General features: G+C 47.7%; 1 protein-coding gene across 1 annotated transcript in view; it reads left to right on the plus strand.

The window, feature by feature from the left end:
- Positions 1 to 16299, plus strand: part of LOC113547583 (uncharacterized) — a 46196-nt gene that overhangs the window by 28599 nt on the left and 1298 nt on the right. The window contains 11 exon segments of the mRNA XM_053229303.1: positions 18 to 174; positions 641 to 808; positions 933 to 1356; positions 1670 to 1984; positions 2356 to 2546; positions 6213 to 6560; positions 6647 to 6865; positions 6966 to 7235; positions 14681 to 14950; positions 15816 to 15861; positions 15863 to 16083. Of these exon segments, the coding sequence (XP_053085278.1) occupies positions 18 to 174; positions 641 to 808; positions 933 to 1356; positions 1670 to 1984; positions 2356 to 2546; positions 6213 to 6560; positions 6647 to 6865; positions 6966 to 7235; positions 14681 to 14950; positions 15816 to 15861; positions 15863 to 16083 (2629 nt within the window).

The following is a 16299-nucleotide window of genomic DNA, read 5'->3' on the forward strand; positions in this document are numbered from 1 at the left end:
TTACCTGGCTGCTGCAGGCGATAGTTGACCAGCCCCACCTTCTCAAGGACTGTGAACGGGCTTTGCAGGAATTTGCAGGTGGCGTCTGGGAGGAGGAGAAGGACCTTGTCACCTGGGCGAAACTCGCGGGGCTGAGCGGATCAGTTATAGGCCCTGTTCTGTTCCCGCTGAGCAGTCTCCATATGCTCCCAGACGATCGGCATCACATTGTCAATATGTCCAGGGTCGCCTTCCAAAGAGTAGTTTGAAGGGGGTGAAGTCGGTAGAAGTTTGCGGGGTTTCTCGGACGATGAAGAGGACGTCTGAGATGAGAAGGTCCCAGTTCCTCCCCTCCTTGTCTACCACCCTCCGGAGCATCCGCTTCAGCGTCTGATTGAATCTTTCCACCAGCCCTTCTAACTGGGGGTGGTAGACAGATGTCCTTAGGTGGGCCACCCGCAACAACCGACACAGATCCGCCATTAGTTTAGATGTAAAGGGCGTACCTTGGTCAGTGAGGATGTCCTTGGCAATTCCCGCATGGCTGAAGAGGGGAAGGAGCTCTCGGGCGATGTTCCGGGAGGTGGCTTTCCGAAGGGGGAAGGCCTCGGGGTACCGGCTGGCATAATCCACAATGACTAAGATGTACTCATGGCCCCAGGCCGACTTTGGCAGCGGTCCTACCATAACTATGCCAATCCTCTCGAAGGGGAGGCCGATAATGGGGAGAGAGATGAGCGGCACGGGAGCAGGCTTATAGGGGGTCGTCCTCTGGCACTGGGGGCACTGCTGGCAGAAGGCCCGGACCTCGTCGTCCATCCCGGGCCAGGTGAATCAGTCCTTCAATTTCTCGAGGGTGTTCTGGGGGCCCCAGGTGCCACCCCAGTGGATGAGCATGGGCTAGGTGCAGAAGGGCCTGCGTGCGGCTGCGTGGCACCACCTGCAGTTCGTAGGGCTGGTTTTGGCGCTCCGTCTTGAGGTACAGCAGGCCTCCTCGCACCAGGAATTAGGAGGTTGGCAGCCGCTGGTCGGGCTGCTGGTGTACACCTTCGATGACCCGCACCTGAGCCCAGCAGTTCTTCAGTCTAGCATTCTCCTTCTGCTCCCGGCCGAAATTTCCCTCTCTGGCAACCTGCGAATATACAGAGGAGACAGGATTAGTCAGGGGGAGGCATGCTGGCCGGACATTGCTAGCCTCCGCTTGGGCCTCCTTTCCTTCGTGGTGTTGGGAGGCTTTGGCAGTGGAGTACCCTGGCCAGTCTCGACCCTGGAGCAGAGGCACGGGGAACTCAGGGATAAAGCCCTCCAGGAGGGGCCACTCCTTAGCCCGGTGGCCCACAGAGACATGGGCTGCAGGGACCTGATTGGCATCCCCATGTACACAGGAGACCATCAGGGATCCTTGAGCTTGTGGTGAGGCGAGGATGGAGGGCCGGTCCAGGGTAACTGTGCTCCCTGAGTCCAGGAGGGCCGAAACTGGCCTACCATTAACGCGAACGGGCACTGTGGGCAGGCTGGCCGGGGCTGCCCTATAGAGGGCTCATCCGGTGAGCCAAGGCTTTTCCATCCGTTGGGGGGGGGGGGGGGGGGGGGGGGGGTTTGGGTCTGGTTCGGTAGGCATGGATGCCTCTTGGGGCGTCCCATAAGCGGAGTGGCTATGGCTGGGTCTTCCCTCCCCTTGGGTGTGCAGATCTAAGCACCTCGTCGGAGAGGGTTGGGGAAAGTCATGTCAGTCGCCCATGCCGATCTCCAGAGTAGCCACCGCTCACTCCAGAGCCTCCAGCATTTCCCTGGGGGGTGCGGGCTCCACGCATGCCCCACCGCCTTCTTTTCTTCGGGCGGCAGAGCTCGGAGGAACGGATCCATGGCCACTCACTCGGCAACCTCAGTGGCTGAGAGGCGGCCTGGCTGGAGACCGCAGTCCAGGAGGATCTTGTTTTTCACTAGGCTGTACTCCGTGGCCTCCTCCGGGTCGAGGGCATGATAGGCCAGCTGGGCCTCTCCCGTGAGGAGTGGAGCAAGGGAGGAAGCGACGATCTCAAACATGTGTAGATAGGCCTCCACTTCATCGTCGGCCGTGAGCTTGGTGAGGAGGTGCTGGGCCTCGCGGCAGGGGCTGGGGAGGGGGACCGCAGCGGTGTCTGGCTTCCTAAGTTCCAGGAGCTCTTGGGTTGTGGCGTGGAGGCCGCGGGCTAGCTCCTGGGACAGGGCTTGCTGCTGCAGGCTTGCTTGGAGAAGTTGTTGAAGTGTGGCTTCCATCACACTGCTAGGTGCTGTGTTCATGCCCGCATCCTCCACCACTGTGACGTGCGAGATCACAGAAAGGCTGAACACAAGCACCTGTTCATGTGCAAAATGTGCTCTTTATTTTCTAAGTGGAGGTTGGGGAAAAGTGGTGAAAGGCGGCGGTGAGAGGTTGTCCCGGCGTGTGGTGCGTGAGTGTGAGGCTCGTCTTCTCCGCTTATGTCTCCGTCTGCAAAAGGACAAAATTAGCGGGCATGTAGAGCCTACCTCGACTGGAGAGCGGCCACGTGCTCCTTTTATATCCCTCGGTTTCCTCTGTGAGGGTAGATTTAGAATGGGGGTGCTGAAGCGGCGTTGTCCTTTCAGCACCCTGCCGCAGCTGTGTGAAGAGCGGTGGAAAAATTATGTGCGCAGGCCGCGGGCCCGTCGTCACGAACATTATAAAGAATTATAACGTTTTATGTATATATATACTGTCTGTAAAAATGTCTTTTTAAAATGGGTTTAAAAAGAAAATTTGCTGTCCAGCACATATATATACCCAAGTATTTGTAGGAGTCGACTGTCTCAATTTGTGCGCCTTCAAAAGACTTGTGATGGGATAGACATTGTGAGAATTCAAACGAAATCATACATTTAGTTTTGTCAGGGTTGAGGATATTGTTAATATGTAGGGCAAATAACAGCAGGCCTAAAATAGACCCTTAATTATTTACATCAGTTGGATCACCAACTTTATGGAGGGAAATGACATGAGCAGCTTTCCAAACACTAGCTTTTATACCTGAGACGAATATGAAGTTAAAGTGCACTGATATTCAAGAAGTTTGGACTGCAGATAGTAGATTACTGATTTCAAGTATTCCGTCTTTGTTTGAGGAGGGAGAGCGATATAATCCGATAACGCTGACATGATCATTGCAACTAATACAAACATCCAAGGCAAAATGTTCAAACATTTTAGGAATGGATGAAAAAGAGAGACTCTTTTATGAATATCACAATTCCACCACCTTTACTCTTTCTATCGCAGCAAAATAATATGTAACCCTGAACCTTACTTTCAAGATAGATCAAAGATAAAGATAAAATAAATATAAATATTATATAATATATGATCTTACATCATGTATGTTTTGAGTAAAACGCTAAGACCCCCGCATGAGGGAGTTTCTAAAACTGAAGAGTCGCAATTGTTCACAATTGCTGCTCTACAGTCACATAGCTGCTCAATTTGAAAGATATAAATAAATAAATCACCAGGAGGTCTGAATGTCTGCCGTGGTAGGCAAGCAGGTGATATCCTCACAATTGGGCACTAATGTAAATCAGGAGTCTTCTAAAATGGCAGTCACCACTGGGAGGTGCTAGAAGCAGCCTAGCAATAAGTGATCATGGTGACATCACATGGGTTTGTTTTGGTTTCTTTATTAATGCACCAGCAGCTTTATTAAGACAAATATCTTGAAGAATTTCAATATCAGACAGTCTCAACAAACTCAAACCTGACTGGTCAGCGCTCACAGTCTTTTGAAGGAACAGAAATAGAGACAGTCATAACAGATGAAACAAAGTAGAGGCAAAAAAATACAGTACATATTTAGCTAGGCCTAGTAAAAGAAAATTTTTTTTTTTAGCTGAAAAGAAAGAAAAATAGAATAAGAATGCTGTGTTAATCAGACTTGAATACCTTCACGTGTAAAAACAAAGAGGAAGCCAAAATAGGGAGGTGTGACAACACAATGCTGTGTCAAGTGCACTACTCATCTTCCGTGTCTTTACTGCTAGTGTCATGAAGAAGCTCATAACTGCTTACAAGTGCAGTACGAGTGAAGGAGGAACAGGCTGAATAAGGCAGTTAATATTCATTAAAAGAGAAAGATAGATGTATTTTGTATTTATAAGGACATTTTTGGTCTAAATTCTACACGTGGTGGATCTTCAAGCGTCGGCTGTCTGAAGGCTGATGTCACCATGTTTTACAGAATGTCGAGAAATATTACAGTAGCAGCAATCCTCATGTTACTGACAGGTAAACTTTTCAGATATTTCAGCTCTTCCTACTGTTTTTATGTGCTGTTGTGTCACTACTGCAACACAAAAGCCCTAAACATGTCTCTGTGTTTGGAAGTATTTTTATAAATTTGACAAGATTTGGGTGCAGGCAAGAACATTTGTAGGATGTTGTGGAGTAAAAGACAAAAGTTATAGATAAACCTATGAATAATTGCAAATTCTACTGACGTGTGTGTATATGTATGTATGCGTGTGTGTGTGTGTGTGTGTACATATATATATATATATATATATATATATATATATATATATATATATATATATATATATATATATATATATATATGAAATCATTATATTATTTTTTCATTATCAAATAATTTTATTACAGTATATTATTAATGTATTATATAATATACGCTACATTAATGTCCTGCACCTTTCTTTTTCTGTGTGAGTTTATGTGTCCTGTTAATTCTATAACCCCGGATGAGGTTTATGAACGGTTTCAACCTGAGTTCTATTTTTATCATCATTTTCACACCTCCTTCACTCATTCGCTATGTGTGACTGCAGCAGTGGTTAAAACTGTGGTTACACTCTTGCTGGTCAATGCATGAGCCATTGCTTTATGTGTTTAACTCACTTTAATTTGTGTTTCTGCTGTGTGTGTGTGTGTGTGTGTGTGTGTGTGTGTGTTCCAGGAGTTCAGGCTCAGCACAGTGTAACTCTCTCCTCTCAGAGTCTCTGTGCTGCTACTGGATCTACAGTAAAAATCTCCTGTACATTTACAACACGTGATCACTCCATTGTCACACAGAGAGAGTGGTATCGAGTCCAGAGCTCTGAAAGAGAACCACAAAACCTGAGCAAAGATCCACAATACTCAGGACGAGTGTCTGTAAGAACCGGGTGGTCTGACTCTGAGCTGACACTGAGAAATGTGAGAGTGAGTGATTCTGGAGTTTATAACTTTAGATTTAAAACACAGAGAAGTGTCTGGATATCAGCCTCATCTGGAGTTCATCTGACCGTTACAGGTAATACACACACACACACACACACACACTTTTTGTATAATGTGTAGTATGTATTTCAGCTATGTAGTATTTACAGAGTTTTGTTACATAATAGACTTGCAGTTGAAGGTGAAGCCTAACACTGTAGGACAGAGAAAAGTGAAAGTGACCTGTAGCTCCACCTGCAGCATCAGCACATACAGTTTCTACTGGTACAGGAATGACAATTACTTCAGATATAGCACTGATGCCTCCATTGTGCTCGACTCAACCAGTCCACATGATGAAGGCAGCTACTCCTGTCAGGTGTATGGGAAAGAACACCGCTCTCCTCCAGTGTGTAAGTGTCAGAGTAAATCTGTCCCTCAGCATCAAACTGAAAACAGTAACTCATATTGCTGTCATTAAAACATCATGCTTTGCTTATATTATTGTTTCTGAAATGGTGACTTAATTTGAAAAATTAAAGAAAAAGGTTTCTGTATCAGTGATGGTGTGGGATATCATTTAATATTTTAATGAATGATTTAGCAAATAATTTAATAATAGATCAGTTAATAAATTAGTGGTGCTGCTCAACATAAGTCTAAACACGTCACTTCACTTCACAATTCTACCTCACAATATTTGCCTTCATTTTCCGTGACACAGAGAATAAACACATCTCAGCTGCGAAATGTTTATAAAAACAGAAAATATGGTGTTTTGACTCATAAATCTATTAAAAGCTCCACAGTTACAATAGGTCATGTTGCTACTTTTATTTTATGTTATACACTGGAGGGAGAAATGCTTTAGATCAGATGTTAGAATTGTATTGATCCAGATTTGCTTTCCTTTAATCAAATTTACAGAACAACTCGCATTTCACATTCATTTCAGCCTCAGATGTGTAAATGAAGCTCTCACAATTCGAGTTCTTTCTTCCTATGTGTACCTTTCTGTGTGTTTCAGGTGTACTGGGTAAAGAGTGTTGGGGTGTGACTTACACTCCTGAACATGTGTGTGCTCTGAAAGACACATCGATTGATCTGTCCTGCTCTTATAAACACCTTGCAGGCCGCACAGTGATAAAATCAGTGTGGTTCATTAAACAGCAAGCTGGTGTTGAACCTGAGGATGTGAGAGAGGATGAGGAGTATCAGGGCCGAGTGCAGTACACACACAGCTCCCAGAATAACTGTAGTCTGAGAATCACTAACCTGAGAGAGAGAGACGCTCAAACCTACAGATTCAGATTCTACACTGATGATCCTACAGGCAAATACACCGGCCAGCCTGGAGTCTCTCTGTCTGTTACAGGTAATGCCACATAATTATACATTTACTTAACTACATTTACATAGATGAAATAAATGAAAATAATAAACTGAATTTATTATTTGCAGATCTGAAGATTATGGTATCGGACTCAGGTAGTGGACAAAAGAAGCTGAGCTGCATCACCACCTGCACTCTGTCTAACAGACCCACTTACATCTGGTACAAGAACGGACAGCGTGTGTCTGACTGTAAATCTGCCTCCTGCTCTGTAGCTGCAGTCAGTGGTGCGGTCAGTTACAGCTGTGCTGTTGAAGGCCATGACAGTCTCCTCTCTCCTCCAGTGTGTGAGTGCGGATTTCACTCTCCTCGATCATAGTACATATACATATCAAATGCTGATCCTGAACACACACCAGCTGATTCAGGTGTTTTATTTCTAATCAGATTCCCCTAAAGACACCAGAGCAGTGGTTCTTTCCTCTGGACACACAGTGGAGGGGGATTCAGTGACTCTGAGCTGTAGCAGTGATGCAAACCCTCCTGTTCTCACCTACTCCTGGTTTAAGCAGAGAGCAGCTACAGACACACTGCTGACAACAGGCCAGATTTACAGCATCAGCAGCATCAGCTCCCAGCACAGCGGACTGTACTACTGCACTGCTCGCAACCAGCTGGGACAGCACAACTCTACACCAAAACGCCTGGACGTGTTATGTAAGTGCAGTGTAAAACTTTTATGTAGCTGTATAAAGCAGACGTTTTAAAGCAAAATTGTTCTAGTACTGACATTTCTGTACAAAAAGCTATGCAATTCCTGAACCACAGTTTGTGTAGAAAAAAGAAATAGCATGTTTTAAATAAAACAATGAGATAATAACTCAAAATATTGACATAACATCTTGAAATAACAAGATCTTAATTCAAAATAATGATGTATTACATGAAAAAACAACAGCAAAACAGTTCAACTATTTTAACAGCTTGATATTCAGGACTTTTATAAAATCAGATGCTATCAGGGACAGCAGCACACCATCAGGCAGCAGGATTAACATGTATAATGAAAGAGAGAGAGAGAGAGAGAGATAGAACAGATTATTTGGTATGCTCCTCCACTACAGGGTGTACATTGTGAGTGCAAGCAGGGACTCCAGCAGTACTAGTTATGACAGTATAACTAAATGGGACAGTCAGAAGATAACAGTTATGATGGCACACTGGGACATAAAGCGTCTCACCACTCCACTGTCAACAAACCTGAGGGACTGTGTAAGACAGGGGTGGGCGACAGCATCCAAACATCCCAGTTTACCAAAATTCTCTATGGCTACGAACCTGTGCCTTAATCTGAGAGAAAAGCTATTAAACAAAAACAAATATGTTTTCAACCTAGACTTAAACACAGACTGTGTCTGAATCCCAAATACTAATAGGAAGCTCATAGAAAAAAAAACTATCCCCCCTGCCACAGTCTTTACTATTCAAGATACTAATAAAGAGTCTGCACCTTTAAAAACAGCTGAATGTCACGGTTCATGGGCCTGCCTCTTCTGGCCTTGTTGTGCACTACCACTGATTAGCTCATTAGTTTCAGCTGCCACTCATTTACTGCTCTATTTAAGCCTCAGTGTTTGTCATGTCTGTCAGTTCGTTGTTTTCGTGTCTGTATTCTGTTGCTCTGTTTCCCGGTACCTCTGGTGGATTACTGTCGTCTAGCCTGGATCATGGGACTGTTTATTCCCCGTTGCAGCTGAGTGCTACCAAGGAAACCTGCCACAACTGCACCCACATTTGTCCACCCACTGTACTCTGTCTGTTACGCTTTCTTCAGCTCTTCAGCGAGCTGAACTCGCACTTGAATCCGCCTTGTAATCCCTGACAGAATGAACTGACGGTGGTCGCTACGGGTCGTCCGGTGCAAGCCTTGGTAGCACAGGTGTCCGAGCTCACTACCCAGGTTCCACTACTGAGAACCGAGTCGGCAACATCACCCGCTGCGCCAGCTCCCCAGCGCTTATCCCCCCAGTCGGCGCTCACAACTCAACCTGAGCCACGCCTACCACCTCCCGCCTCATACTCTGGTGAGCCGCGTCTCTGCCTAGCCTTTCTCACCAGGTGCTTGTTGTTTTTCTTGCTCCAACCCCAGACTTTTTCTAGGGAAGGCGGCTTTGTGGGGGACAGCGATGTGGGAGAACCAACATCCGTGTTGTTCCTCGTTCCAAGCGCTCGCCGAGGAAATGAAGAGAGTATTTGATCGTGCTGTGACGGGACTTACGTCAAGGCGAGCTCTCTGTCTCGGATTACTCCATCGAATTCCGTGCAATTGTGCAATTGGAACGAGGAGGGCCAGTGGGATATGTTCCTGCACCCAGAAGGAGATCTTCATGCTGGAACGTCCTACGACCCTGGATGAGCTCATCGCTCTCGCAATTCGGGTGGACGCACGCCTACAGCAGCAGGAACAACGGGGCTACGACGCGCAGTTCCGGCAGCCACGGATCTCCTTGCCCCTTTTTCCACCGATGCGGTCAGCCCAGCGCACGATCCTGAGCCGCCGCTCCGTTAACTCTCATCGCGTTGGGGAATCACTTTGAAGAAATACGCTTCGTACTCGCTGATTCCCCGCTTGCTGCAGTTGTCCTTTTTCACCCCTGGCTCACACATTGACTGGTATTCTAATACAGTTTTATCGTGGAGCGAACATTGTCATGCTAATTGTCTTGTGTCTGCCTGTTCATCTGTGTCTAGTTCTGTTTTCCAGAAGGAGTCGGTGGACCTGTCTAACGTGCCTAAGGAGTACATGGACCTCAAGGAAGTGTTCAGTAAGTCTTGGGCCGCTTCTCTCCCTCCGCACCGTCCCTATGACTGTGCCATAGAATTATTGTCAGGTAAGTCTTCGCCTAAAGGCAAGCTTTACTCGCTTTCTGCCCCAGAGAGGGAGGCCATGGAGAAATATATTTCTGATTCTTTGGCAGCTGGGCTCATCCATCGTTCCTCTTCCCCTGCAGGTGCCGGGTTCTTTTTTGTGGTGAAAAAGGACAGATCTCTGCGGCCATGTATTGATTACCGGGGGCTGAACAGCGTCACGGTAAGGAACACTTATCCCTTGCCGCTGATGTCTTCAGCTTTCGAGCGGCTGCAGGGGGCGTCTTTTTTTCACCAAACTGGACCTGCGCAACGCCTATCATCTGGTTCACATAAGGGAGAGGGATGAGTGGAAAACCGCCTTTAATACCCCCAGGGGGCATTTCAAATACCTGGTTATGCCGTTCGGCCTGTCTAACGCTCCGGCGGTTTTCCAGGCACTCGTGAATGACGTGCTGAGAGACATGGTTGACCAGTTCATATATGTCTACCTGGATGACGTATTGATTTTTTCCTCCTCTCTCCAGGAACATGTTCAGCATGTCAGGCGAGTGCTCCTTCGGCTGCTCGAGAATGGGCTTCTTGTCAAGGTGAAGAAAAGCGTTTTTCATGCACAGTCAGTCCTATTTTTGGGGTTCATCATTTCATCCGAGGGGGTGCGCATGGATCCCGACAAGATCAAGGCTGTGGTGGATTGGCCGACCCCTGACTCCCGCAAGGCCCTGCAGAGGTTTCTGGGGTTCGCCAATTTTTACCGGCGTTTTATTCGCAACTTCAGCCAACTAGCTGCCCCTCTGACCACCTTGACCTCCACCAAGACTGCGTTCAGGTGGTCTAGTGCAGCACATGCTGCATTTTCTAACCTCAAGAGCTGCTTTGTTTCGGCCCCTATTCTCATTGCCCCCGACCCTTCGCGTCAGTTTGTGGTGGAGGTCGACGCTTCGGAGGTGGGGGTTGGCGCGGTTCTTTCCCAGCGCTCCTCCGCGGACGGCAAGATGCATCCGTGCACCTTTTTTCTCATCGTTTGTCCCTCGCCGAACAGAATTATGACACTGGTAATAGCGAGTTGTTGGCGATTAAGTTAGCCTTGGAGGAGTGGCGTCATTGGTTGGAAGGCTCGGGGGTGCCTTTTATCGTCTGGACGGATCATACGAACCTTGAATACATCAGGTCGGCCAAACGTCTCGACTCCAGGCAGGCTCGGTGGGCTCTTCTTTTCGGTCGCTTCGTCTTTTCCATGTCGTACTGTCCGGGCTCTAAAAACATCAAGCCCGATGCTTTGTCCCGCGTTTTTGATCGTTCCGACTACTCCCGAGCTTATTTTACCTGAGAGACTTGTGGTCTCCACTATCACTTGGGAGATTGAGTCTAAGGTCCGCACGGCCTTACAAGGGGTAATGCCGCCGTCTGGGTGCCCACCGGCTCGGTTATTTGTGCCGGAGGGTTTAAGGTCCGACGTCATCCACTGGAGCCACTGTTCTAAGGTCGCTTGTCATCCGGAGATTAATCGTACCGCCTTTTTGGTCAAACAACGGTTCTGGTGGCCATTGATGGCTCGTGACATTCGGGATTTTGTTTTGGCCTGTACGGTCTGTGCCAGTTGTAAGGCTTCCAATCGTCCCCCGGAGGGTCTCCTTCAATCACTGTCTGTCCCTTCGAGACCCTGGTCCCACATAGCACTAGATTTCATTTCCGCCCTACCTCCGTCCCAGGGTAACACGGTGGTTTTGACCGTGGTGGACCGGTTCTCAAAGGTGGCCCATTTTATTCCCCCGCTCAAATTACCTTCTGCCAGGGAGACGGCGGTTACTGTCATTGACCGTGTCTTTCACATTCGTGGCCTCCCGACGGATGTGGTTTCTGACAGGAGTCCCCAGTCTGTTTCCAAATTTTGGAGAGAATTTTGTCGGCTACTGGGGAGAGAGTTAGCCTTTCTTCTGGTTACCATCCTCTGAGCATTGGGCAGACCGAGCGAGACAATCAGGATCCTGTGCGGGTGTTACGATGTTTGGTTTCTCAGAACCCATCCTCTTGGAGCCAACAGCTCTCTTGGGTGGAGTACGCACACAATTCATTGCCAGTGTCATCCACGGGCCTCTCTCCATTTGAGTGTAGCTTAGGGTACCAGCCACCTATTTTTCCTAGTCTGGAATCCGAAGTCGCGGTCCCCACTGCCCACGCTTTCGTCCAGAAGTGCCACCGCACCTGGAGAACTGCTTGTCGGACGCTTCTCAAGGTGGGCGCGCGCACTAAGGCTTAGGCTGATCGCGTCTACGTTGTCGTTCAAAAAGTGTGGTTTTCTAGTAAAGATATTCCGCTTCACTCCATATCTAGTAAGTTGGCTCCTAAATTCATTGTCACTAAAGTTCTTAGCCCAGTGGCAGCAAACTTCCTCCAGTGTACAGGACAATCCATCCCGTTTTTCACGTATCCAAATTGAAACCCGTTTTTCACTCTCCTATTAATCCGCCCCCCTGTAACATTAGTCCACCAAGGCGAGCGTGGGGATGAACCCAAGTGCAGCTTTATTTAACAAAGTGAAAACCAAAAATACAAATAAGGACTTGACTTAACTTGGACAGACTTGACTTGGTTTGGACAGACTTGACTTGGCTTGGACAGACTAGACACAAACAGACTGCAGGTTACAAAATCAATACACGACCAGAGACAATTGCTACATGAGGGCTATATATACCAAACAATCAAGGACACATGACTTAACCAACCAATCAGAACAAGACACATAGACAAGGGTAACACATGACAAGATCACAGGAGGGGCAAGGAACACATGACTAGACAGGAACCATGACTAAACTCCAAAATAAAAGACATGAGAACAATGAACAAGAAACACAACAAAACCCAAACCCCACATTACATATCCCCCCCCTAAGGTCGGCTCCAAATGCACAAACAAAACCCAAACCTAACAAGTCCAGGAGGGTGGTAGAGCGAAGGTGGAACAGGGGGAGGGATGGAGGGCCAGGTCCATGAAGGGGAACAGGATCTGGATAATGACATGGACCGTGGAACAATGGGCAAGACCATGGGTCATGAAACAGTGGTAGACCGTGAAACAGTGGAGGGCCAGGGGACCACCAGGTCAGATCCAGAAGAGCATGGAGCCATGGCAGAGCAGGCAGCCATGGAGGAGCAGAAGGGCACCAGGGCGGAGCAGGCGGAGCTGAAGGGCACCAGCAGATGTCCACCAATGTAGAGCTAACAAGGCAGGTGCCCACCAAGGCGGATCAGGTGGGAGTTCATGAACGGTCTCCTTGGCCATGACAGGATGGGCAGAGAGTTCAGAAATGGATGCTGCCGCCTCGGGAGGTTCTGCAACGGACGCCGCTGCCTCAGCAGGTTCTGCAGCGGACGTCGCCACCTCTGAGGCAGACTCGTGGACAGGGGAGGTCTCTGGGGCAGACTCGTGGACAGGGGAGGCCTCTGGGGCAGACTCGTGGACAGGGGAGGCCTCTGGGGCAGACTCCTGGACAGGGGAGGCCTCTGGGGCAGACTCGTAGACAGGGGAGGCCTCTGGGGCAGACTCCTGGACAGGGGAGGCCTCTGGGATGCCAGCTGCTCGCACTGATATCAGAGGTGGATCCATCACACTGGAAATCAGTCTCATCAGTCCTGGCCCAAGCTCCGCATCTGCAGGAGCTTGGGTACTATATCCCCCCCCAAAAAAATTCTTAGGGGAAACTTGCATGGCATCCATTTCATGACGGGCTTCTGGCAAGATGGTCAGGGCATGACAAGGCTCTGGCGTGGCAGCCATCTTGACTGTAAGCTCTGACATGGCAGTCATGATGGGTCCAGACTCAGGAGTAGCAGCCGTGACATGACGAGGTTCTGACATGATGGTCGTGGCATGGTGAGGCTCAGGCGTGGTGGCCATCTTGGCCGGGGAATCAGGCGTGGTGGCCATCTTGGCCGGAGAATCAGGCGTGGCGGCCATCTTGTAAACAGTCCTTGGCCATTTTGTGAAGAGGCTCTTGAGTGGCCGGCATGATGTGAGCAGGCCCTGGCTTGGCAGGCCTTAACGTGAGCAGGCCCTGGCTTGGCAGGCGTGACGTGAGCAGGCCCTGGCTTGGCAGGCGTGACGTGAGCAGGCCCTGGAGTAGCAGGCGAGACGTGAGCAGGCCCTGGAGTAGCAGGCGTGATGTGAGCAGGCCCTGGAGTAGCAGGCGTGACATGAGCAGGCCCTGGAGTAGCAGACATGATAGTCGGGACAGGATAATGCTCCGGTGTGGTGGGTACCGGAAGATAGCAGGATTCCTCTTCCACAATCCCCACAGTGAACGAGGAACCACTCAACCGGAGTGCAAAGTCAATATATTTGGCCAGAGTCCAGTCAGGCGTGTGACATGGCATTAACAAAGAGATTTCTTCTGTGAGGCCAAAACGGAAAATGTCTTTGCGGGCCACATCATTAAAGTCCACTAAATGGCACAATCCACAGAAGTCCTGAACATAATCCTCTATGGCCCTGTCGCCTTGACGAAGGCAGAGGAGGCGAGAAGCTGCTGGGTTCGTGGTAGCGGTCGTGTATTCTGTAACATTAGTCCACCGAGGCGAGCGTGGTGATGAACCCAAGTGCAGCTTTATTTAACAAAGTGAAAACCCAAAATACAAATAAGGACTTGACTTAACTTGAACAGACTTGCCTTGGCTTGGCAGGCCTTAACGTGAGACAGACTAGACACAAATAGACTGCAGGTTACAACATCAATACACGACCAGAGACAATTGCTACATGAGGGCTATATATACCAAACAATCAAGGACACATGACTTAACCAACCAATCAGAACAAGACACATAGACAAGGGTAACACATGACAAGATCACAGGAGGGTAAAACTCCACTAAAGCCCCCAACTCCACTAAAGCTCCTGGTAGCGCCGAGACGTAGCGCTCCTAGGAGGAGGGGTACTGTCACGGTTGAGGAGGTTCACCGGCCTCTTCTGGGAGGGATGGGCGACAGCATCCAAACATCCCAGTTTACCTAAATTCTCTATGGCTACGAACCTGTGCCTTTATCTGAGAGAAAAGCTATTAAACAAAAACAAATATGTTTTCAACCTAGACTTAAACACAGACTGTGTCTGAGTCCCAAATACTAATAGGAAGGCCATAACTGTTCCAGAACCGGGGGGTTTTGTAGGGAAAAAAAAAACTATCCCCCCAGCCACAGTCTTTACTATTCAAGATACTAATAAAGAGTCTGCACCTTTAAAAACAGCTGAACACACACCAGCTGATTCAGTTGTTTTTTTTCCATTCAGATTCCCCTAAAGACACCAGAGCTGTGGTTCTTTCTTCTGGAGACACAGTGGAGGGGGATTCAGTGACTCTGAGCTGTAGCAGTGATGCAAACCCTCCTGTACTCACTTATTCCTGGTTTAAGCAGAGAGCAGCTGCAGACACACTGCTGACAACAGGCCAGAATTACACCATCAGCAACATCAGCTCCCAGCACAGCGGACTGTACTACTGCACTGCTCACAACCAGCTGGGACAGCACAACTCTACACCAACACGCCTGGATGTGTTATGTAAGTGCAGTGTAAAACTTTTATGTAGCTGTGTAAAGCAGACGTTTTAAAGCAAAATTGTTCTAGTACTGACATTTCTGTACAAGAAGCTATGCAATTCCTGAACCACAGTTTGTGTGGAAAAAAGAAATAGCATGTTTTAAATAAAACAATGAGATAATAACTCAAAATATTGACATAACATCTTGAAATAACAAGATCTTAATTCAAAATAATGATGTATTACATGAAAAAACAACAGCAAAACAGTTCAACCATTTTAACAGCTTGTTATTCAGGACTTTTATAAAATCAAATGCTATCAGGGACAGCAGCACACCATCAGGCAGCAGGATTAACATGTATAATGAAAGAGAGAGATAGAACAGATTATTTGGTATGCTCCTCCACTACAGGGTGTACATTGTGAGTGCAAGCAGGGACTCCAGCAGTCCTAGTTATGACAGTATAACTAAATGGGACAGTCAGAAGATAACAGTTATGATGGCACACTGGGACATAAAGCGTCTCACCACTCCACTGTCAACAAACCTGAGGGACTGTGTAAGACAGGGGTGGGCGACAGCATCCAAACATCCCAGTTTACCAAAATTCTCTATGGCTACGAACCTGTGCCTTTATCTGAGAGAAAAGCTATTAAACAAAAACAAATATGTTTTCAACCTAGACTTAAACACAGACTGTGTCTGAGTCCCAAATACTAATAGGAAGGCCATAACTGTTCCATAACCGGGGGGTTTTGTAGGGGGAAAAAAACTATCCCCCCAGCCACAGTCTTTACTATTCAAGATACTAATAAAGAGTCTGCACCTTTAAAAACAGCTGAACACACACCGGCTGATTCAGTTGTTTTATTTCCATTCAGATTCCCCTAAAGACACCAGTGCAGTCGTTCTTTCCTCTGGAGACACTGGAGGGGGGTTCAGTGACTCTGAGCTGTAGCAGTGATGCAAACCCTCCTGTTCTCAACTACACCTGGTTTAAGCAGAGAGCAGCTGCAGACACACTGCTGACAACAGGCCAGAATTACACCATCAGCAACATCAGCTCCCAGCACAGCGGACTGTACTACTGCACTGCTCGCAACCAGCTGGGACAGCACAACTCTACACCAACACACATGGATGTGTTATGTAAGTGCAGTGTAAAACTTTTATGTAGCTGTATAAAGCAGACGTTTTAAAGCAAAATTGTTCTAGTACTGACATTTCTGTACAAAAAGCTATGCAATTCCTGAACCACAGTTTGTGTGGAAAAAAGAAATAGCATGTTTTAAATAAAACAATGAGATAATAACTCAAAATATTGACATAACATCTTGAAATAACAAGATCTTATTTCAAAATAAT

This window comes from Pangasianodon hypophthalmus, chromosome 25 (assembly GCF_027358585.1).
Source record: "Pangasianodon hypophthalmus isolate fPanHyp1 chromosome 25, fPanHyp1.pri, whole genome shotgun sequence".
NCBI classification, from domain to species: Eukaryota; Metazoa; Chordata; class Actinopteri; order Siluriformes; family Pangasiidae; genus Pangasianodon; species Pangasianodon hypophthalmus.